This window comes from Artemia franciscana, unplaced genomic scaffold (assembly GCF_032884065.1).
Source record: "Artemia franciscana unplaced genomic scaffold, ASM3288406v1 PGA_scaffold_36, whole genome shotgun sequence".
NCBI lineage: Eukaryota > Metazoa > Arthropoda > Branchiopoda > Anostraca > Artemiidae > Artemia > Artemia franciscana.
In genome coordinates this window covers 464,166-486,452 of record NW_027062672.1, presented here as the reverse complement: position 1 = coordinate 486,452, position 22,287 = coordinate 464,166, and the positions used below count along the sequence as shown (strand labels likewise).

The 22,287-nt window shown below is 33.6% G+C and overlaps 1 protein-coding gene across 1 annotated transcript in view; it reads right to left on the bottom strand.

Annotated features, from left to right (window-relative positions):
• LOC136041737 (xylulose kinase-like) overlaps positions 1 to 22,287 on the bottom strand; it is a 114,634-nt gene that overhangs the window by 45,457 nt on the left and 46,890 nt on the right. Inside the window, exons 7-9 of the mRNA XM_065726491.1 lie at positions 7,402 to 7,503; positions 3,991 to 4,122; positions 1,691 to 1,844 (exon numbers count right to left, since the gene is read on the bottom strand). Coding sequence (XP_065582563.1) covers positions 1,691 to 1,844; positions 3,991 to 4,122; positions 7,402 to 7,503 — 388 coding nt within the window. The remainder of the gene's footprint in view (positions 1 to 1,690; positions 1,845 to 3,990; positions 4,123 to 7,401; positions 7,504 to 22,287) is intronic.

The following is a 22,287-nucleotide window of genomic DNA, read 5'->3' as shown; positions in this document are numbered from 1 at the left end:
AAAGGAAGATGGAAATGAATCTAGAAAAGGTTGAAATGAGAAAGATTAAGAAGATGATTAAATAGAACCTAGACCATCCTAAGCTCTAATATTTTTTATTGGAAAGATATAATGTTTTGACCTTTGAAGTTACAAAAGTTAGAAAGCTTCACAGAAGCAGACTACTTTTAAACAAACCGAACCAAAAATCTATTTTAAAACATATATGTATCTAAAGATTTTACCATTGCCTGTTTTATGAACGTTAGAAGAAATACACTACCAAATTATATATTTCTTCATGGATGTGTAGATATTAGGTCATAGATATATGTGTCTTATATATTTCATTGCCCTGAAAATCGGCTGTCACATTAATAATAAGGATACAAACCCTTCAAGTTTCTCAACAAAAGACGTTAGTGTTTTTATACCCAACTGAGTCACAGTTGAAATGAAAAACGACAGTCAAAATGCAAATATAGAAAAAAGAAATGAAATGAAAAACTCATTTTATTTCATGAAATGAAAAACGACAGTCAAATGAAAATATAGAAAAATAAAATGAAATGAAAAACTAATTTCATGAAATGAAAAACGACAGTCAAAATGCAAATATAGAAAAACGAAATGAAATGGAAAATTCATTTCATTTCATGAAATGAAAAACGACAGTCAAAATGCAAATATAGAAAAACAAAATGAAATGAAAAACTCATTCCATTTCATGAAATGAAAAACGACAGTCAAAATGCAAAATGCAAATGCAAATATGTGCAAGCTAATTTTATCAATTTTTGTCACAAACCGTTTGATCAATTTTCCCATTTTAGACCCAAAAGTTTACAGTTAACTGTTTTTCAACTTTTACAGTTGATCGTCAGGAGACGGTGTCGCAAAAACATACCCACCTTTAGAGTGTCTCCATTTAGTTAAGAGGGCATAAAAGGGGAAAGAACATTATTCAGTTGGGTGGTAATACGAAGTAGCCACAATGCGATGTATTTCACTCTCAATTTTTTTAAATACGAATTCGAATCTAAAATAGATAATATAGATTCTATAATATAGATTCGAATTCGAATATAATAGAATAAATAGATTTGAATTCGAATCTAAATGCGAAAAAAATATGTCATCGAAAAACTAATCATCAACTATTCATTGCTGTGTTCATAACAATCCGTTCTTAAAACATTTAGTAAACTTTGTTAATTTTATATTTCGACAATTAAAAAGAGCACAGTAGAGTGGGAATCCCCCTCCCCCAAAAGCTGAAAATATCGGAGGAGAATTTTTGTGATAGTTCAAAAATTTGACAGTCATCAAGGAAAACCGATTTTTTCTCCCTCCCCCCCCCTTCAAAAACCTTTGCTCTAACTTTTAGTTTTGTTGTTATTATGAGTTAGAGCAGATTGAAACTCCCAAAACAATCAAAACAAAACATTTTTGTAATTGTAAAAAGACCCCATGCTTGTCTTCCTCAGATAAATTTTCGTCTGGTTTATCCCTTCTTCGAAACCAACAAAATGGACACTGATATCAGGCTTACTATTCTCATTATCGCTTCCAGATACTACACTGCCTATCAGATTTCGACCTAATTAAGTAAGGCAACAATTCCATTTACTAAACATATCTGACGTCGTCTCTACTTTGGTCATTTAGAGATCCAAAAAACTGGTAGTATTAACAAAATTACAAAACATACCGACGAGTGACGCACATGTATCGCCCGTAAACGCAGTTATGAAGCAATCCTTGGCAAAACCATATCTGTCAACATAGTATTTGGCGATTTTTCCCAATAGCGTCCTTGACCTGCATAGGGCACCCAAGTTTTTTGTAACTCCTTTGCCGCAGAACTAGAAGAGGATAAATTAAAGAGCGGATGACTATAATAGTATTGATGGCTATTGTATAGTATAGATGGTTATAGTTTAGCATAGACGATTATAGTATAGATCCATGGTTCCCAACGCAATGCACACGCCCCGCCATTTGGGGCATGGGAATATTTTGGTGGGTCATGGGCAGGATGTACACCCTTTGACTGACAATACTGTAGGACCTTAGTTTAAATGTTGTCATTTTCAAATACATTTAATGAGCAAAACAAATAGGTGACAGTATTGCAACGACATCATACATTGTATGAAAGGTGTTGCATACAGACAAGTTTGTGATAGTATTACAACGACATCATGCATTGTATGAAAGCTGTTGCATACAGACAAATTTGTTGGCAAGATGCCAACAAATTCATGGCATGATACCATGACAAATTTGTTGGCGTCAACCTCCGTCTTCCTGGTTTTAATTATGGTATGGTTGTACGTGGTATTTTCTTGATTGAAAGTTTTGCTATGGTGAGCATATAATGTTGTTTGGAAGGAAGCATTGACAACTTCCGTCAGAAAATCTTATTATTAGAATCATATGCCTATTTAACATTAATTAAATGGCCAACAATTGTGTGTTTATTTTTCCTCGATATCGGCTATCTGTTCGAGAATCTCATTTCTTGCTGAAATTTTTTTTTTATTGCTTAATTTTAGTTCTATTACAATACTGTATACTGTTCCAGTAAAAAGTATGTCAATAAATATTACGCAAAATATGAAAAAAGAAAAAATATGTATGCATTTCTTCTAGTTTATCCAGTTTTTAAAGTTTTTTTTAGAAGCTTCTTCCAAATCGGGATTGACAGCCTTAAATTTGAACACCACAAAAGATGGAATCAGCTCGTTACCACGTGATGTGAGTCTTCTACACAGGAGGCAACACGGAGCTAGTGAAATGCTGAGCTAGCACAACACTCATGTAAAGACTATCAAGAATAATTATAAAATGAATAAAAACTAATATTCGTTTTACATTTAATACATGAATATTAATTCCTTTCAAAACTTCATTTTATTTCAATCTTCTCAATAGTAATATTACGAAACGGGTTTATAGAAAAAAACAAGATAAATTTAAGACCTTCAGCTTCAATGGGGGTGACTTCATGATCTTTCAAATATATCTGGACAATATGAAATCATCAGCTCAGTAAGATTATCTTCAATATCCAGTTCTTTCCACAGAACTATGACAGTTCAGTGTGTTTTTTAAGGTTTGAATTTTGGGCTAGTTAAACAAAAGGTTCAAAAATGTGACTGTTATACCCATTAAAAAGAAACTTTTACCTTCGCTCAAATATAAATAAAAAATAAAAAATGACTAATTTTCTTATGTTGTTTTTAGAATTCACTTTTACGATTTAGTTTGATGGCGTTATATGGTGTTGGCTGTGTTCTTTATGGGCAACAGGAGAAGGGTGTCCTGAAGGTCAATGAAAGAAACATTTCGTAGATTTTGTTGATTTTAAATTTAGACGATTACAAAGAACGAAGTGGAGTGGGAATCCCCCTCCCCCAAAAGCTGAAAATACCAGAGGAAAATTTTTGTAATATTTCAAAAATTTGACAGTCATCAAGAAAACCGATTTCTTCTTCCCCCTCCTCAAAAACCTCTTCTCTAACTTTTAGTTTTGTTGGTATTAGTTGGATCAGACTGGAACTCCCAAAACAATCAAAATAAAACATTTTTGTAATACTGTCTTTCTCTTTCTCTTCCTTACTTTCTTTATACTTTCATTCCTTCTTTATCGATCTGGCATCAAATCAACAAGAGAATTAAGTCAATTGAACCGTCAATTGAACCGTGAGTTATTCTAATGTAAAATATCCTATCATTATAGTTTAAATAAAACTGCTTTGAACTATTTTGCCGAAGGGCCCAAACGAAGGGCCCAAACATGCCATCGGTTTAACCAAGAAGTATAATCTTCAGATTCTTCCTGAATCGATTCTGTATTTACAAACATAATGTTGCATACCTAAATATAGTTGTTAATTTTAATTTAGATTAAATTTGAATAATCTTAAATTTAGGTTTGATGGACTTTGCCGTGAGATATATACAAAACCATGCTACCCCCCTCTAAATGTCATCAAGGCTACTTACTTCACATATCGACGACTCCCAGACATTTTCATTGATATTGAACAAGTTCGTCCCAGTGGCGTCAGCGTAGTCTGTTGGAGCATATCGACCAATCAGTAAAGACGCAGCGAAACTGCTTACTAAGGAAATGTGCTGAAAAAAAATTAAGATACAAAATGATTGTATTTATGAGCTATTTACAATAAAAATAAGACGTTTATTAGATGAAAATTAGACTGAATTAGAGCTTCTTTTTCTTAATCAAAGAAATTGGTTTTGAGCGTATATTTTCCAGATAGATCAATTTTTATAGATAGACTAGCTGTTGGGGTGGCGCTTCGCGCCACCCCAACACCTAGTTGGTGGGGGCGCTTCGCGCCCCCCCCAAGCCCCCCCGCGCGCGTAAGTCGTTACGCGCCATAATAGTTACGCGCCATTGTAGTTGTGTCCCTATGTCCCACCTGTGAATATAGATAGATATATATATATGGTTTTAACTACGTAAAACTTGCGAATATACAACATTCTTTGCTGTCCCATTGTCTTTGCATATAAATAGATTGTCAGGTTTACCGACTCTTGAACATGCAACATATAATGGTCCATGGGAAAACAATCTGTATTCAGATCTATACCTCATGATTCTAATGATTGCCCTTGAGCTTTGTTGATGGTGATTGCTAATCGACCATTCCCTGTCCCGGTGTCCCGGTCGTCATTTACATCCCCCTGTTTCCCCTGGTGTCCCCGTTGTAGTTGTGTCCCTGTGTCCCGGTCGTCATTTATATTCCCTGTGTCCCGGGTCCCGGTCGTCATTTGTATCCCGGTGTCCCGGTCTGTATATACATTCGTTTTTTAGTTTTGTTTTTCTCTTTTATTTTTTTCCTTTTTTTTTCTTTTTTAGCTTATTTAGATTTTTAGATTTTTTAGTTTTTTTATTAGTTTTTAGTTTTTTTTTCTTTTTAGTTTTTTTGTCCCGGTCGTCATTTATATCCCCCTGTTTCCCCCGGTGTCCCCGTTGTAGTTGTGTCCCTGTGTCCCGGTCGTCATTTATATTCCCTGTGTCCCGGTCGTCATTTGTATCCCGGTGTACCGGTCTGTATATACATTCGTTTTTTAGTTTTGTTTTTCTCCTTTATTTTTTTCCTTTTTTTTTCTTTTTTAGTTTATTTAGATTTTTAGATTTTTTAGTTTTGTCCTGGTCGTCATTTATACTCCCTGTGTCCCGGTGCTTTGTTGATTGCTAATCGAACATTCCTTTTGTCCTGGTCGCTTTCTCTTTGAGTGTCGTCATTTATTTTTTTCTTTTTTAGTTCTTTTAGTTTTTACCTTTTTTAGTTTTTTTTTAGTTTTTAGTTTTTTTAGTTTTTTACCTTTTTTTAGTTTTTTTAGTTTTTTTAGTTTTTTAGCTTTTTTATTTTTTTTATTAGTTTTTAGTTTTTTGTAGTTTTTGCCTTTTTTTTAGTTTTTTTAGTTTTTTAGCTTTTTTATTAGTTTTTAGTTTTTTTTGTAGTTTTTGCCTTTTTTTAGTTTTTTTAGTTTTTTAGCTTTTTTATTTTTTTTATTAGTTTTTAGTTTTTTTTGTAGTTTTTGCCTTTTTTTTCTCTTTGAGTGTCGTCATTTATTAGTTTTTTCCTTTTTTTTTAGTTTTTTATTGGTTTTTACCTTTATTTTAGCTTATTTTTCAGTTTTTTCCTTTTTTTTAGTTTTTTTTTATTTTTTATTTTTTTTAGTTTTTTACCTTTTTTTAGTTTTTTTAGTTTTTTTAGTTTTTTAGCTTTTTTACTTTTTTTATTAGTTTTTAGTTTTTTTTTGTAGTTTTTGCCTTTTTAGTTTTTTATTGGTTTTTACCTTTATAGTTTTTTTAGTTTTTTAGCTTATTTATTTTTTTTATTAGTTTTTAGTTTTTTTTGTAGTTTTTGCCTTTTTTAGTTTTTTCAGTTTTGACGTCACCTGATCCAGTTTTTTCAGGTGACGTCACCTGACACATCCATCCACACATCCACAGACAGACAGACAACTTATTTTTATATATATAGATTACTTTTTGCTATTAGAGTAACAAACTGAATTTGAAAACCCAGTTTTGGCTTTGATAAATATACTTACGAAATTGAAAAAGTGGGTTCAAAACTGAAAGCTTTAATTTTGGGTAAATAATAGCACGATGGTAATACTGGGTATCACCTTTGCGTTTTGTATTAAAAAACAGCAACACAAGATATTTCTTGAAGTACCAAGGATATCCTAACAAAAATATATATCCTTATATATATAAAATATAATATATATAAGTATATATAATATATGTAACAAAAATATAATATAACAATTATATTATATATTAATTATAATAATATAATAATTATAATAATAAAATAATAATATATTATGTAATAATAATATATTATTATAATAATATAATAATTAAAATACATAAAATATAATATGTTTTGACTTCTTGCCCGCCAATTCCAAATATTGCATAGCCGCATATGGAGGTCTTTTTCATTAAAAACTGAATTTTCTGTGGTTGTGCATTACTTGAATTAACCAATTCAATCAGATTTCATCTTCATGATGATGGTACTTTAGCAGAAACACCCCTGTGACGTAAAATCAAACTATTTGATGTAGATGGCTTTTGGTTAATTGTATTCGAAGAGAACTTCTTTCTTGACAAGTTTTTGTTTATGTACGAGCGTTTCTATTCTGTCATATTTTCTTAGAAGAAGGATTCTTCTTTCTACATTTTTGTTTTACAGTTGAAAAGAATTATAGGTGGGGAACCCAAATGTTTCAGTTCTATTTTTATTCGTTTTTTACTGTCTAACACTCTAGAAAATTTATTTAAATATTAATTTCAAGCAGTGTTTTTCATTATCCTTAAAATAAACAAAAAAGAAACCCTTACACTTGGTATTTTATGCTTAGCTGTGTTCATTTTTAATGTTGCTTGCGTCTTAGATACTTAAAAAGATACAATCACTCCTTGGGGGGAGGGGAATTATGTAACTTATTCTCTTTAAATTTCTACATAAATATGACATTGCTCATATGATTTTGTTTTCAAAACTAAGGCTCTTAACGTATTTTCTCAAACTCATGACCTATCTATGTCGTTTTTCATGCCAAAAATATCCCAGGATGCACACGAACTGAATAGATAGAAAGGTGAATTAAACGTGAATCCAAATAGTATGGGATGCCATACCTCATAGTGGTCCAAGAAATACAAATATGATTACTAATATAATTCGTGTAATTACAATAATTACGGTCGTAATTTGTAGGGATTTCTTTAAATAGCAAAATAATGTCCGGAAATTTTTGTGTGCTGAATTAATAATTGAACTTATCTAATTGCTATACAAAGATTCTATTGCGAAAGGCAGCCCCCTAATATTTTATGTGAGATGTACCCCTACTTACTTCTGTGTTTGCAACCCCCTCTGGCTGCTCTTTGTAAATTCTTCTTATTTGACTTGCCGTGAAACGTTCGAATGCTCTTGATCCAGTGAGTCTCTGTAAGTTCTAAAATAAATAATAGTTGTAAATATTATAATATGTTGAAAAGAAATTCACTATTTCCTTGAAAATTTTTAGTACTGCGAATTATAGCACTGGCAACTTGTTAGACCATTAGACTTATTTTGTCATTTAATTGCAGGAAACTATATAAATCTTGAACGGTTCTTGGGAGTAGTATTGTAGATATCGAAGAAAATATTTGTAATATAATTTATTTCCAATAAAGCTCAAATGACGCAATAAGCTTTAGACTTTTATGGTTAGGGGAGGAGAGGGGAGCAGTGGTAAAAATCCTGTTTGTAAGGATTTTTGTTCCTTTTAAGTTTGACTTGAATATTTCAATTTAGGTTTTACTCGTTTCAAGATATATCTATTCATTTATATTAATACATATTAGTCATATGTAGGCTATGATTTTTTATTTGATTTCTGTTCGTTCTGGGTTTCATTTATTTTATAGTAGCAATCTCTGGTCGTTTTGAATTTTTACTTTTACTTTTCTTTGAAAAGTAAAAGTAATTGAAATTGTATTCTTTACTTTTCTTTGAAAAGCTTCTTTTTTGAAAAGTATTTCAAATTAATTAATTTATTATTTAATTATTAGTAATTAATTATTAATAAATTAATTACTGTTCTTTTTTATTGCCATTGATTTGTTATTGGAAAACAAAATGGATATTTCTCCGGTTCTCCGCGTCTCCGGCGTAAGAGTAAAAATACCTGACTCTAATTTATTCGTTCTAATTAGAATCCTTCAATTTATTTGAGTATCCCTCTCAATATTCCCTATAAGTTTTGACCAAGCGCCATTAACCACTCCTCGGATAATGCTTATTAGCTCTTCTGACAAGCAAGATGCACGGTATCTTTTGATTGAGCTCAAAATCCCCAAAACATTCTCTGATAGTTTTAATTTAATACCTTAACTGTTCCTGAAATATTGCACACACCCTTTTAACAAGTAGGGTGTACATAACATCTTTGATTTAGATCAACCTCCCCTGCAAGTTTCAACTAAATACCATTAGCTTCAAAATACTTTGTTTCACCTAAATATCATTCCTAGGATAATGAACATGATTACTTTTGACAACCGGGATGTACTTAGTTGTACTTTGCTTATATTCAACCTCTCAATATTCTCTGAAAGTTTCAACTTAATACCCTTACCTATTCCTGAGATACTGCAGACATTGCTATTTTGACAACCAGAATGCATATGATGTCTTTGATTTAATTTCACATCTAACTCAACATTTCTTGAAATTTTCAACTTAATAATTGCAGCTACGTCCAGTAACAACTGGGATGCACATAGTGCGCTTAAGTTCAACATCCCTCTCAACAATCTTTGAATTTTTCAACTCGATATCTTTCCCCAACGTCTCTTGATATATTGAAGATATACCGTTTTGACAACTTGGATACATAAAATGTCTTTTGATTTTGTTTAAAATCTCCCCTAAAATTCCATGAAAATTCGACTAGATACCCGTAACTATTCCTGAGATCAATACGAATACCCTCAGATATACCATTTTGAAAAATTGGATGCAATATCTTATAATTATGAATTAATGCAATATCCTCCTCAATATTCTATAAAATTTACAATTTAATAACCTTAGCTTCTCGCGAGATGTTGCAGATAAGACCTTCTGATAACCTGAATGGACTATGCCATTTTGATAACAGGATGCTGTTAAGCTCTTTTGTTTATTCTAATAAATTTAATTGTAATAGTAGAGTTTGTTTTAGTGATTACAGTCACAGTTAAAATCGCATTCGCAGTAGCACCACTAATGGTAGTAGTCACAACCGTATGCAGGAGCAGTTGCAGTCACGACTTGTCATGTTATACTCGTTGCAAATTGTCCCACTTGCAGTTGTATGTATTGGCAGTCGCAGTTGCAAGTTATCACAGTTGAAATTAGCCACAGTAACAGTTAGGCTGCATTTTCATCCACAGTCACAAGTAGCCACAGTCGCAGTTTTAAGCTGTAGGGATCAAAAGCAGTCTCAGTCGTAAGTATCCGTGGGCTTAAGTACTCATTATTGCAGTCATAGTCAAGAGTAATCACGGTTCCAAGTTATGACAGTTGTAAATAGTCTTAGTCGCAAGCAGTCGTAGCCATAGTAACAATCACAAGTAGTCTTAGACACAGTTGCAAGTAATCGCTTTTAGTTAGTGTGCGCAGAACCAAGTAGTTACAATCAGAAATAATCAAAAGTTGCAAGTTGTCGTATTAGCAGATGAAAATAGTCAAAACCTCAGTCATAAATAGTCGCACTAACAAGTACCCCCAAGTAATCATAGCCGGAGTTGGAAGTAGTTGCAGTTACACACATAGTAGTAGTAGCAATAGTGGTCCTGAAACTATAAAGTTATTTCCCTTAGCCGCTCCTAAAATGCTAAGGGTATACCCTCTTGATAACCTGGATGCACACAGTGGACACAAAACCTGTCTCAAGCAGAAGTAGTCGAAGCTGCAAGTAGTCACACTTGTTAGTAGCTACAGACAGTCATAGTCGCAGTCACAAGTAGTCAATATTGCAACCACATTAGCAGTAGCAACTTGTTCCTGGAAATGTAAAGCCAATGCCCTTAGCCACTCCTCAGATACTACAGTTATATCCTTTTGATAGCCTCGATGCAAATAGTGTCTTTTGGTTTAGTGTAGCATTTTCCTCAGCATTCTCAGAAGTTTTACCTTAATACCCTTAGTCTTTTCTGATACACTAAGGATCAAATATTCCCCTCTTTCCCAATGATAAATCTTGTATGTAAACAATGGATACATTGCATAATTTACATCCATTTCCCCGGGGGCTGTTGGGGGCATTAGATTCCCAGAGATATAGTTATTAGACCGATTAACTAACTTGAACAAAGTGGCTAGTTAATAATTTTAACCAGTTTCAAGGGGGGTCAAAAGAAGACAAAGGGGCCCTGTGTCCTCGAAGCACTGTTCAACATGCCCTAAAATTTCAATTTGATGCCCTCAGCCATTCCTGAAATGCTGCTCATGTGCCCTCTTGGCAATCATCATGCACATAATGTGTTTTGATTGTGTTCAACATCCCCCACTAAATTCTCTGAAATTAGTCACAAGTACATGTAAATGTGGAAGGAATGGATAATTCTTCTGGGTTTAGTCTGTTTTGGTGGGCGTTTCGGGCTGAAAAACCTCTTTCTATCTTAATTTATCTACTACAGATTGCCTCCTCGTAGTAGAGTAATATTTAAGTGCATGCATATGTAATTAGTCTGAGGTAATAGGCTTGAGATTGTCCGTGCAGGATTCCAACTCTTTTTGATAGATGAGCATCACCAAGTACTGAAAACCAGGTTATGACTAAGAAGGGCCCAAGATTGCACAAAGCCTCCATTCAACTGGAGGTTCCACAGACTTCTGGCTGTCTGGTTCAAGGCTTTATTAGCCATTTCTGTATAGACTTGATAAGATATGCTGATCCCTGTCCTGCACTGGTATTCGTGGTCATGGCTTTTCCTGAGGCCAAAATAATTTCAGTGATTTAAAGAATATGAAAATTGGAACTTGGAATGTTACGACATTGAAAAATAACTATCGCATCGACATTCGGCCTGACAAATTCAGACGCTTTGAATTGAACTTCTTAGGCGTTTCAGAAACTCATATCCCAGGGGTATGGAACATAAAATTTGGTGATATAGGATTTATTTGCTCAGTCAGGAAGGATGGGTACCAAAGAAAGGGCAGAGGGCTTACGGTGAATAAGGAAGCCCCTAAGTCTTGTTCTAGTTAGGATGGTATCATTAATAGAATGCTAGTCAGTCGCTTTATGACTAATAAGTACAGTGTATCAGTCATAGTAGTATATGCCCATGTGGAATCGGCTGACGAGATAGTAGTGACTCAGATGAATTTGCTTAGATCTACAGGAGCAAATAGCCAGGGTCCCAGGTAAAAATTAGGTTTTTATTAGGAGACTTTAACGCCCATGTCGGTAGAAATAGAGATAGATGGTATCCTAGCCTAGGTAAACTTAGTATAGGAAAATAAAACACTAATGGCTACAGACTACTGTAATTTTGTAGGTATAACAATCTAGTCATAACCAACACAGTATTTAGTCTTAAAATGACCCTTATGTTAACATGGTATTCACATAGTGGTAAGACAGCTAACGTTATTGATTATTTTATTGTAAACCGAAGCCTGGCAGGATCAATACAAGATACTAGGGTATATAGGATGCTTTAATTGGTGTTAAAGTAAATATCATCATATAGTAGTGTTTAGGGTTAATTCAAAGCTGGAATTTAGGAAGGGTATTTACCTTTTGGGAAGCTATGACCCTGGTAAACTCCAGGATAAGAGCTTGAGAGAAACTTTCCAGAAAACGTTTGATACTAAGCTGGAGAGTTTAAAATTTGAAAATGGATGGATGGAATAATTTGGGGGAAATAATTTGTGAAGTTGCTGATGGTGTCATAGAGAATAAAGTTAGAAAAGCAGCTAGAAATATTACTGAAAATGCTTTATGTTTAATAGGGAGAACGATGGGCTTGTTCAAGAGCTAACTGAAGGATATATCATGTGTAAATAAGATGAATGTAAAAACAGTGGAGAAAGTTTTAAAATATGAACTTGGCGTATGTGAAATGAGGACATCGATAAAACATCCTAACATCTGGGAGATGCAGCTAGACGGCATAATAGTAAAACGTTATACTGGGATTTCGATAATTTGAGATGGAATAGTCAACCTGGACTTGTCCCACTTAAAAATAGGAAAAGGGCCCGCAATTAGTGATAAGGATAGAGTTAGAGAGAGGTGGGCAGAACAATTAGAGAATGTGCTAAGCCAAGATAGAGTTACAGAAAAAAATATAGAGGAGAATGAAAAAGTTTATGACACCATGGATGGGAAGGTAGATTTTTTTTTGTGATGGAGAATTAGTTATAGTACTAAAAGAAATAAAAAATAATAAGGCCCTAGGTGCTGATAATGTGGTAAATGAGTTTCTTAAATGCGGTGGTTATGAAGTTAGAAACAAATTACTGAAGATTATGAATATGATTTTTTTTTAAAGGGAAAGTACCTATTGATTTTAGGGAAATTCTAATCTAACCTCTCTATAATGCAACTGACAAAAGTGAGTGTAGTACTTATAGAGACATTAGCCTCGTTTCTTTAGGAAGCAAATTACTTAGCATAATGATAGTTTTTATGCTTATAGATGGTGTAGACATGGTTTAAGGAGAATAATAGTGCAGTTTTAAGACGAATAGAGGATGTTTCGACCAAACTGTGAAGTACCCGAACTCTTGTGAAGAACTTCCTCCAACAGTAGGCTGTATGAAAGGTGTGGTTCAATCCCACTTTCTAGGGCTATAGTAAGAGAAAGGTTGAGATGGCTAGGGCACGTTCTGCGGATGAAGGATGATAGATTGCCAAAGATTGTCCTTTTCGGCCAATCGTCTAGGGCTAAACGAACAGCAGATTGTCCTCGGTTGGTATGGGAGGATGTCCTAAGGAAAGATATAAGAGAAATAGGAACCTCCTGGGACGGTGTAAAGAGGGATGATTTAAATAGTGGGGGATGGAGGAAGAGCATGCTTAGCTGTTTTAGCCTCAGGTGGCCCGGTGGTGCGCTGAGTTGTAAGCAGTAGTTGTAGTAGTTGAAGTGGTAGCAGTTGCAAGTTCTTGTGGTCGGAAGTAAACGCAGTCGCAGTCGCAACGAGTCATATTTGCAGCTGCAATACTAGCAGTAGTCGTGGCCCTCAAACTTTCAATTTAATACCCATATCCGTTCCTAAGATATTGCTGCTTGCCTTCTGATCGCTTTTAACTCTTAGAAAAGGCACTAGAAGTTTCGTTTTCCAATTGAATGAACCCGCTCAAAATTTTACACGACAACCCATCCCATATGAACTGCTTCTGGTAAAAATAAATAAATAATAATAATACAATCAAGACTTGTGCCCATTTACTAAAGGCAATGCTAGCGCGGTGCATCTGATAAATACAATTTATTCTAGAGCAAATGATCGAGTTTTTTCAAATTTCTAGTACTGGAGGACGTTAGGGCCCGAATTTGAACTAGTTCTAACTGATGAAAATTGCCAGTCTTTTTCATCAATATATAAATTAATACTAGACCTAGATAGTGCAGATCCTTTCAATCCATCCAAATGGATGGCCCTAGAGTACGAACATTAACATTGTTACGTCTGAAGACAGTAGCCTGTTTTTTGCTACAGCAATCCTACTGCTAGTACTACTACTGCTAATCACTGCAGCATCAAGCCACCTGAAGCAAACAGAGCAATGCACGCTCCTCTCCCACACCAATATAATCAAAGCTTAAATATTTACCCACTTCCATGAAGCTTTAGTTTAATTTAAGGTCTATGACCTCTTTCCACCCACTCAGAGATAGCCTGCTTTTTGACTGGTAAAAGATACCAGATCGACCCTAATGAAGCGATCATAGCCCAGATAGCCAGATATAACTCTAATATTGTTACTCATCCTTGGGCAATTATTTTGAGGCAATAGGTTTTGTTTTTTGTAGTTAGATATCCATTTGTTCTTTATTTTTCTTGTGTTTGCGTATTTTTTGTAGTGTATTTTTTGCTTTTTTATCTTATACTCCGTCTGTTTCTTTTGATGGGAAATAAACATATACATACATACATACATACTTGGCCAAAAAGCACAATCTTTGGTATTTTGTCACCCATCATTAAATGCGGTCTAGCCATCTTCACCTTAACTTTTTTTTTAATAACAGCCTCAGATAGAAATATCGAACCGTTTTTTTTCTTACAGCTTATTGAATTGTTGCTTATTCTAAACAATAAATTTGGTTCAACTTTTTCATCCCATTATTTAAGATTTTTACCTAGATATTACCCATTTTTTTCCTCTATAATGCAAAGGAGAAGAAAACTGATAGCACTCCTAATTTTCAATCATTTCGTGGTAACGAATGATAAGTAAGAAGATACTCGGTCTAATAGCAACCGAAACTCTATAAAACTGAATTTAAATAGCTATAAATGTGATCAGCAGCCCATCCTGTCACAATTTTGAGTTAGCCATTTTGTTCAAAATAGTCCAAAGGTAGAACTATGCCTCTGGAGCAGAAAAAACCTCAGGGTCTGGGGCAGAAAAACCCTCAGGGTCCACTGGGAAAGGGCTGTAAGTTATGCAAGTGACCCTGACCCATTGTTGCGTATGTAGGGTGTTTTATTGAAGGGTTAGTCATATAAACTTTTGAGGTGGCTCATTCGATTGAAGATCTGAAACTAAAATGCTGAATTTACGGCTTTTCAATAATTACAAATTGATTGGCTATTTCACAATTTTGAACCGACTACAATATGACCTTTCTGCGGGCCAAAATTTTTATATTCACGTACAACGCCACTTTATTGCGACCTGATAACTCTTAATACTTCAAAAGGGTACTCGAATTTTTAACTCCGGTTCGAATTATTCTATCCCTAACATTTTCAGACATAGCCTCTGCATTGGGTTCTCTGAAAAACTGAATATTAATACAATATTTTCATCAAGAGCGTTCTTCTTCTTGGGAACGTGTTATCCCTTTTCCTAAAATATGGCGAGTTTTCACTAGTTTGAAAATTCATTTTTTAGAGCTTTGGTTACTATCAGCTAGACTCGCTCTTTACTTACGGTTTAATACCACTAATTGTTTGATTTTTCTTCCTTTAATTTTTCCATAAGTCATAGTGCTGGAATTCACATCAAGATTATCGATCGATTTCAATATCTTTAATGTTCATTTAAATGGGTTGTGACTAGAAACATATTGGAAAATCTAATTTAAACTCTATTTTCTTATATCCAGCCGGTATAGAATTTGCATAACGCAGCTTAAATTAGCGCAAACATTCCTAACCAGAATTGATATCAAATCCATCATTGATCCACACTCATAACACCACTATATCATGCTTATGTCTACTTATGTTGGAATTAGAAAGCTCTTGACATCTTTCGAGAGAAATTGATAGGTCTTGATGAGTTCCGGGATATAGCGATTGGTTCAAGCGGAATTAGTTTATTCAAGGTAGATACAACCTAGAAATAGATTGTACTTCTTAAGAAACAATTGAGGAAATTGGAAAAAATTATATTTTTTTTATATGAGCCTTGAAAAATTGTTTGTCTTCAAGGTAAAATTTTTGCTGATAAAAATAAGTGGAAAGTTAATGTGATTGTTTAAAAACTACTGCTTTTTTTCTATGTTGAAAGAGATGTTGTTCTATGTTCTATGTTGTTCTATTGTTCTATGTTATCTATTGTTATCTATGTTCTATTGTTATCTATGTTCTATTGTTCTATGTTGTTCATTTTACAGTACAGGACAGTGACAATGAAATATGACTATTTGAATTGGTGTAACTTACACAACCATATATTTTACAAAATTAGAAAAAATTGAGAACTTGATTTTTAAGGAAAAAGACTTTCATATGCAGTTAAACAACTTTTGGTAATGGTGGGCGCCGAAACAAACAAAAAAAGATGAAGTAAGGGTGAAAATTTATAAAAACGTCACCAAACAGTTTGAGCAACTTTTGGTTGTGATGGGTGTTGCAATAAAAAAAATAGAGTATGGGTGAAAAATTGGTAAACAATCAACAAACAGGTTAAGAAGGTAGGGCTTTTCCTTGATTAAATACAAAAAAAACAGTTTTTTACCTGAAAGTAAGGAGCAACATTAAAACTTAAAACGAACAGAAATTATTCCATATATGAAAGGGACTGTTCCCTCTTCAACGCCACGCTCTTTGCGCTAAAGTTTTTTATTGTTTTAAAAAGTAGAGTTGTGAGAAAGAGTCAAACTTTAGCGTAAAAAGCGGGGCGTTGAAGAGGGGACAGTCCCTCTTCAAAACATAGTTGTCTTTGGGAATCAATAGATTGTTAATGTTTGAACTTTTACAGATGAAAAGCGGTGTCAAAATTAATAATTTAGCATTGCGTATTTATTTTCATGGTTCAACGTGGCAACACTGATGAAAATATACCTACATACTGAGACTACCCTAAAACCTTATACTTTTGACACAACCAAAAGAAAATTGTAAAAAAAAAATTACCGATTGCAGGAATAAATACTCCCTAAGATTCATCCAGGGAATAAGAAATGTTCTGATATTGATATGCTATAACTTTAAAAGTGCGATTTTTTTAACTATATATATTTATTTATATATATATATATATATATATATATATATATATATATATATATATATTGTGCTATATGTGCTATCTACTACCTGCCATTATTGTGTTTGCCCTCAAAATACCACATGTCAACCCTGTATCTACTTATGTTGAAATTAGAAACCTCCTGACATCTCTTGGAGGATATTGATAGATCTTGATGAGTTCCGGTATATAATGATTGGTTCATGTGAAAAGAGTTTATTCAAGGTAAATACAACCTGGAAATGGGTGCACCTCTTGGGAAATTTTGGTGGCATTTGAAAAGCAACATTATTGTAAGATTTCAGAGAAATTCATTAAAGTAAGGAAATGACTTGAGATTAACTTCCCGATACCTATTTATCGAAAATATTTATCTCCATTTTCAGATCATTTACTTTATGAGGTACGCAAAATTTTCTATTCTCGAGATTATCTGTTTTGCACTTAAAAAAAGGTGAAAAACTCAGTTGGTTGGGTAGAATTTGGTGATTTTATTCTTATTTTTTAAGATCAAAATGGTAGTCTTCAAAGTACAAAGTCTTTTGGGTATTTATCTGTTAGGCAATACACACTCAAGAATTTGGATCAACAGGTAAGCGTTTGAAACAACTGAGACGCTTGGGAGATATACAGGATATATATATATAATTTGGTCTGTATATTTTCACATTAGGGGGGGGGGGGTAAGTATAGCGGGACTGCATTCAAAATATGATTTTACGTAACCAAAATACCAACTAAATATTTATTGAAATATAGCAACAGTGTGGTTTTCCACTGAGCCCAAAACTGGGAATAGATCTTCTTTGAAGTCTTACTTCTACCCCCCTCTTCTCACCTAACTGGCTCAATTTTATTTTTGCCACAAAAGTATCCATAATTATTCTATCCGGGGAGGGGGATTTTTTCAACGAGCACTATCACACAGAAACGCATCTAAAAATTAAAAGAACTCAAAAATTGTTTCATTGAATGAGTTTCTGATGAGCATAAAGAGTAACTTATACACAGGGGTATGCTATCATGCAGTCTTTCATTTATCAGACTTCCTAAGGTAGAAGATTTAACAAGATACTATCGTGACTTCAGATGCCTTAGGGTTCTGAAATTAGCAAGGTCCCACCTGGATTTTGCATCCCAAAGAGCCCAGAGCCGGGTTCCGAGGGACCCAATTTCTCTGAGAGCCTATTCCTCCCTATGAACTTCATTTGTTGCATTTTTGGAGTCTTTTTTGCTAAATCTTTTTTTTTCTGTCTGTTTTGACATTCTTTTTGAAATTGTTTCCCTCGGTGCACAGAGGACCAAATTAGAGGTTTCCAGATCAATATTGAGGGATAAGTTGCCCTATAATCACTCCTTATTTGAAGAAATGTATATATTTAGCCCATAAAAAGTTTCCATTATGAATTATGGCTCTATGACAGAATTCATTAATAATGAATAAGGGAATGGGTGCAGAATATGAGAAGGCCAAATTAGAGAATTGAACGAAAGAGTTGTGTTTCCTAATTTCAAACCCAGATGGCTTAACGCAACGTTGACTTTTAAGTAGTAGGCATTGACAGAAAAGGATTTGTTACTATTTTAGAAATGAATCTTTATCCCTATTATTTTTCTTTTGCATTGATCCCCCAACCCCCATCCAATGTGTACAGATAAGAATACGAACTCCACCTTTCATTTTACACTTAAAATTCTCTGCAATTAGTTACTACGCTTCTGAATATGTGTTGGATGTTCGGTCTAACCACCTTTCTTCAAGCAAAAGAAGCCTGGGGAGTAATTTACTCCTCCCCCCCCCATATTGATTTAAAAGAACGTTTGTTGCAAATTGGCAAAGTTGGGTCCAAGATCCACTTTTGAGGCTTTAAACCCCCACCCAAAAAAAAAATATCTGCTAGCCTCCCCAACAGCACTTGTCGAACTATGCGATACTTTGCAAAGATTAACTACCATCAAACGAATAACGTCTTTCAATTAAAGCTTACAAATAGTTATTTATTTTGAGTGAATCGCATATCCAATATTTTCACGGAAACAATCTGTAAGTAAAGAGCAAGATATGTTTATAGTAACATAAAATCCAAGCATCAAGACCTTGATAACAGTAAACAGACAATAAGATCTACTTTATACAGTAACTATAAATATACAAAATTCATTGAATTTAAAATTATCCATAAAAAGTAACGATCCTGAGAAAAGTTAGGTAATCTAAGCAAAAGTAGATAAAAAATCCCCTAGAGAAAGTGTAGCACGTATTTCACGTGCTACACTTAAATACATCTTCATGTATTCAGTAGCACGATGCTCAGCATGTCAAAGGACCCTGCTTCGGAGTTCCAAACTCATCTGTACAAAAAAAACGAAATTTTGCATTTCCAACAAATTTGGTAACGGATGCTTATTTTTTTACCTTTTATTTGTTTTGTTTTTTACTCATGGATAGTCATAATGATGTTGTGGTCATCGAATATCGGTAGAAGCTTCATTTGAGCAGGAAAAAGGCTTTAGTGTATTTTTCAGGTAAGAAAATGGATCTTTGCATAGGAAAGGGCCGATTTCTGTCATTTTGTGCCACAAATCAATATATTTGACCCAAACAAGGCCAATATGCTATAAAGCAAAAGTTTTGGACTTACCCATCGGTTTAAAGTATTGACAAGGCATATACCCATACAATTTTTTTGATCTTACTACACTAAAGTGACGATTCCCCCATTTTGATACGCAAAACGTAAATATTTTCAAATAGGACAAAAACACAAGGAAATCAAAATTCTAAAAAGAACAAATGGACTTCGGCCTATCTGAGAGCTATACAAATATCCTCCTGGTGTCAGAGATTACGCCACCACAACCACTTACTACATACCAGCTATATGGAAAGAGTGGAAGGTCAATAGGTCTTTTGTTAGTAAAGGGTGGTATCCAAACCCTCTAAAATAAATTTTTAGGGTCAAATTTCCATAAAAGGTCCTTCCAATAAATGGTGTAAGGGGATTCTGCCTCTTGTATCTAGTCATTTGGAAGAATATATTTAGACTATGTAATATGGATACCCTCCTATTATTAAAAAATAGCGACGAAGGCCACACTGCATTTCCATAGCAAACAAATGCAAAGTTGAAACAATAGGGGAAATCTTTTCAAGACACTGGAAATCAATTTTGTGAATATTTCGGCCCTATGTCCAAGGGCCGTCTTCAGCACAATACGAGAAAGAGAGAGAGAGAGAAATATGTATGTATAAACAAACTTACATTAAAATGCGAGAATTAAAACTATTAATGTTTTTTTAAACTTTTTTTAAAACAGCCCTAGCATCAACGAAGTTCAACGAAGTTCAACGAAGTTCAACCAGGATTGAAAAAAAGAGTGAAGTGAGATGATAAATTCATTCAAACAAAAGCGAACAAAGTGATTAAATGCAATTTCTCAGAGCCAACCTTGGATTTTTAGCAGCCTGTCTTAAAGGTCTTTTCGTAACTGGTTCAATACTATTATAAATCGGTTTAGTAAAATATTTTGTTAGATCATTTTTAATTAAATTTGAGTATAAATAATCTAGTGAGTACTCCCCTAAGTCTATGTCTATTTTTGTTTTATTTTGAATTAGATTATTTTCTATAATTAATTTTGTGTACATAGGGTTGAGTGTTCGTTCACCCAAGTCTCTATCTATGAGTCCTAGAATCTAGTGAACACTCCCCTAAGTCACTGTTAAAAGAAATATTATTATTTATTTTGAGACTAATTTCGATTGATTCCCGAACCACCTGCTTTATCCCCAAATCATTACTGATGAGTGAAGATTTTTCAAAAAGTATCATGTGTGAGGGATTATTAAATATATGCCAACCTAAAGCAGAATTAAAGGAGTTGTTTGAACTATTTGAAATTAATGCCTTGTCTATGTCTTTTTTATGCTGTTGTAGCCACTTTTCTAGATTCTGATGGGTTCTGCCAACATAGTGATTTCCACAGTCACAAGGTACTTGATAGACCCCTCTTTGGCGAGTAACTGGGGTCTAATCTTTACCGGAATTTAAGAAATTAATGATTTTGAAATTATTTGTAAAAACTACATACAGATTATTTTCTGTGCAAATATTTTTTGTTTTTGTTGTGATTTTTGGTATATACGGAAGATAGACAATATTTGTCTATCAGTAGAGCCAAAGTTTCAGTAGGAATTGAAACTTTGGCTTTAACGTATATGCTCAGAGCCTAATTACGCGCTATGAAATGCGCGTCATGTTTGTTAAAAAGATTTCGATACTGGTGTATACTTATATTGGTATATACTTAAACGACGTAGCATTGCACTGAATTTTGTTTTACATTGATAAGGTGTTTATTTATTACTTTTTATTGTTTTGTTCATTGCAACGGTCTGATAACTTATTTTGCAACATGCAAAAATTTATGATATAATATATCATATATATATATATGATATATTGTTTAGTTCATTCAGGTTTTTTGCAATATGTTAATATTGTATTAACACATTGCTAAAAAGAGGGATATATTAACAGGATAAGTTTGTTTTGGTGTTACTTGGTTGTTTTACATTTGCTGTTTTTTTTTTCTTTCATAGGCATGTATTTTGGGGGTGATACCTGACACGGGGATGCCATGGATATTCTGTGGTAGCCACAACACTTGGCTGGGTAGAGAATTTAAAGTTGCGAAACCCTATAGGCCAGTGTATTCTCCTGATGAGCCCTTGTGTTGGGTTGTTGCCTCTGAATTATTTATCTTTATTATTTTTTCACTTGTTTGGTAAATGACGACTTATACTTATTGACGACATGACTGCCTGTCCATGGATTATTCTTTATGGTTGACTGTGTATGGCTATGCTGTTTGACCTATGTGATTGTATGGATGAGTAGGGTTAAGGCCTCATTCAAGTGCTGGTCTATATTAATCACTAATTTAGGAAACCTAAATTTCCTAAGTCTTCCTTTTCTCCTTCTGTCTCTCTTTTTTTTTCTTTTTTTTGTGTGTGTGTTTGTGCTGTTGCATTGGTGATTTCTCTTTTCATGATATATATATATATATATATATATATATATATATATATATATATATATATATATATATATATATATATATATATATATATATATATATATATATATATATATATATATATATATATATATATATATATATGATATAATTGCTTGCACCAAGGTTCATGAAATGGTAGGGGGGGGGGGGGGTACTCCCCAGGAGAAGAATTTTTCAAACGACGCCCCTAGAAGACATAAATATCCTTCCCTGAAAAGCTATTTCGCATTGCTGGGTTCTTTTTTTAAAATATTAAGGGTTCATCTTTTGCAGAGTGATTTTGATTTTCAAAATATTACTTAAAAAGTTAAACTCTGTCACAAAAGCTAGGGGATTAAAGCTTCCCTTATGTTTTTATTACACCGAATATAATATTAAAAACGAGTAAGGTTTATATTAAAAATCAAAACGATCGGGAATGATCTTGTATATGATTAAATAAAAAAAATAAGTTTTTCAATTGAAAGC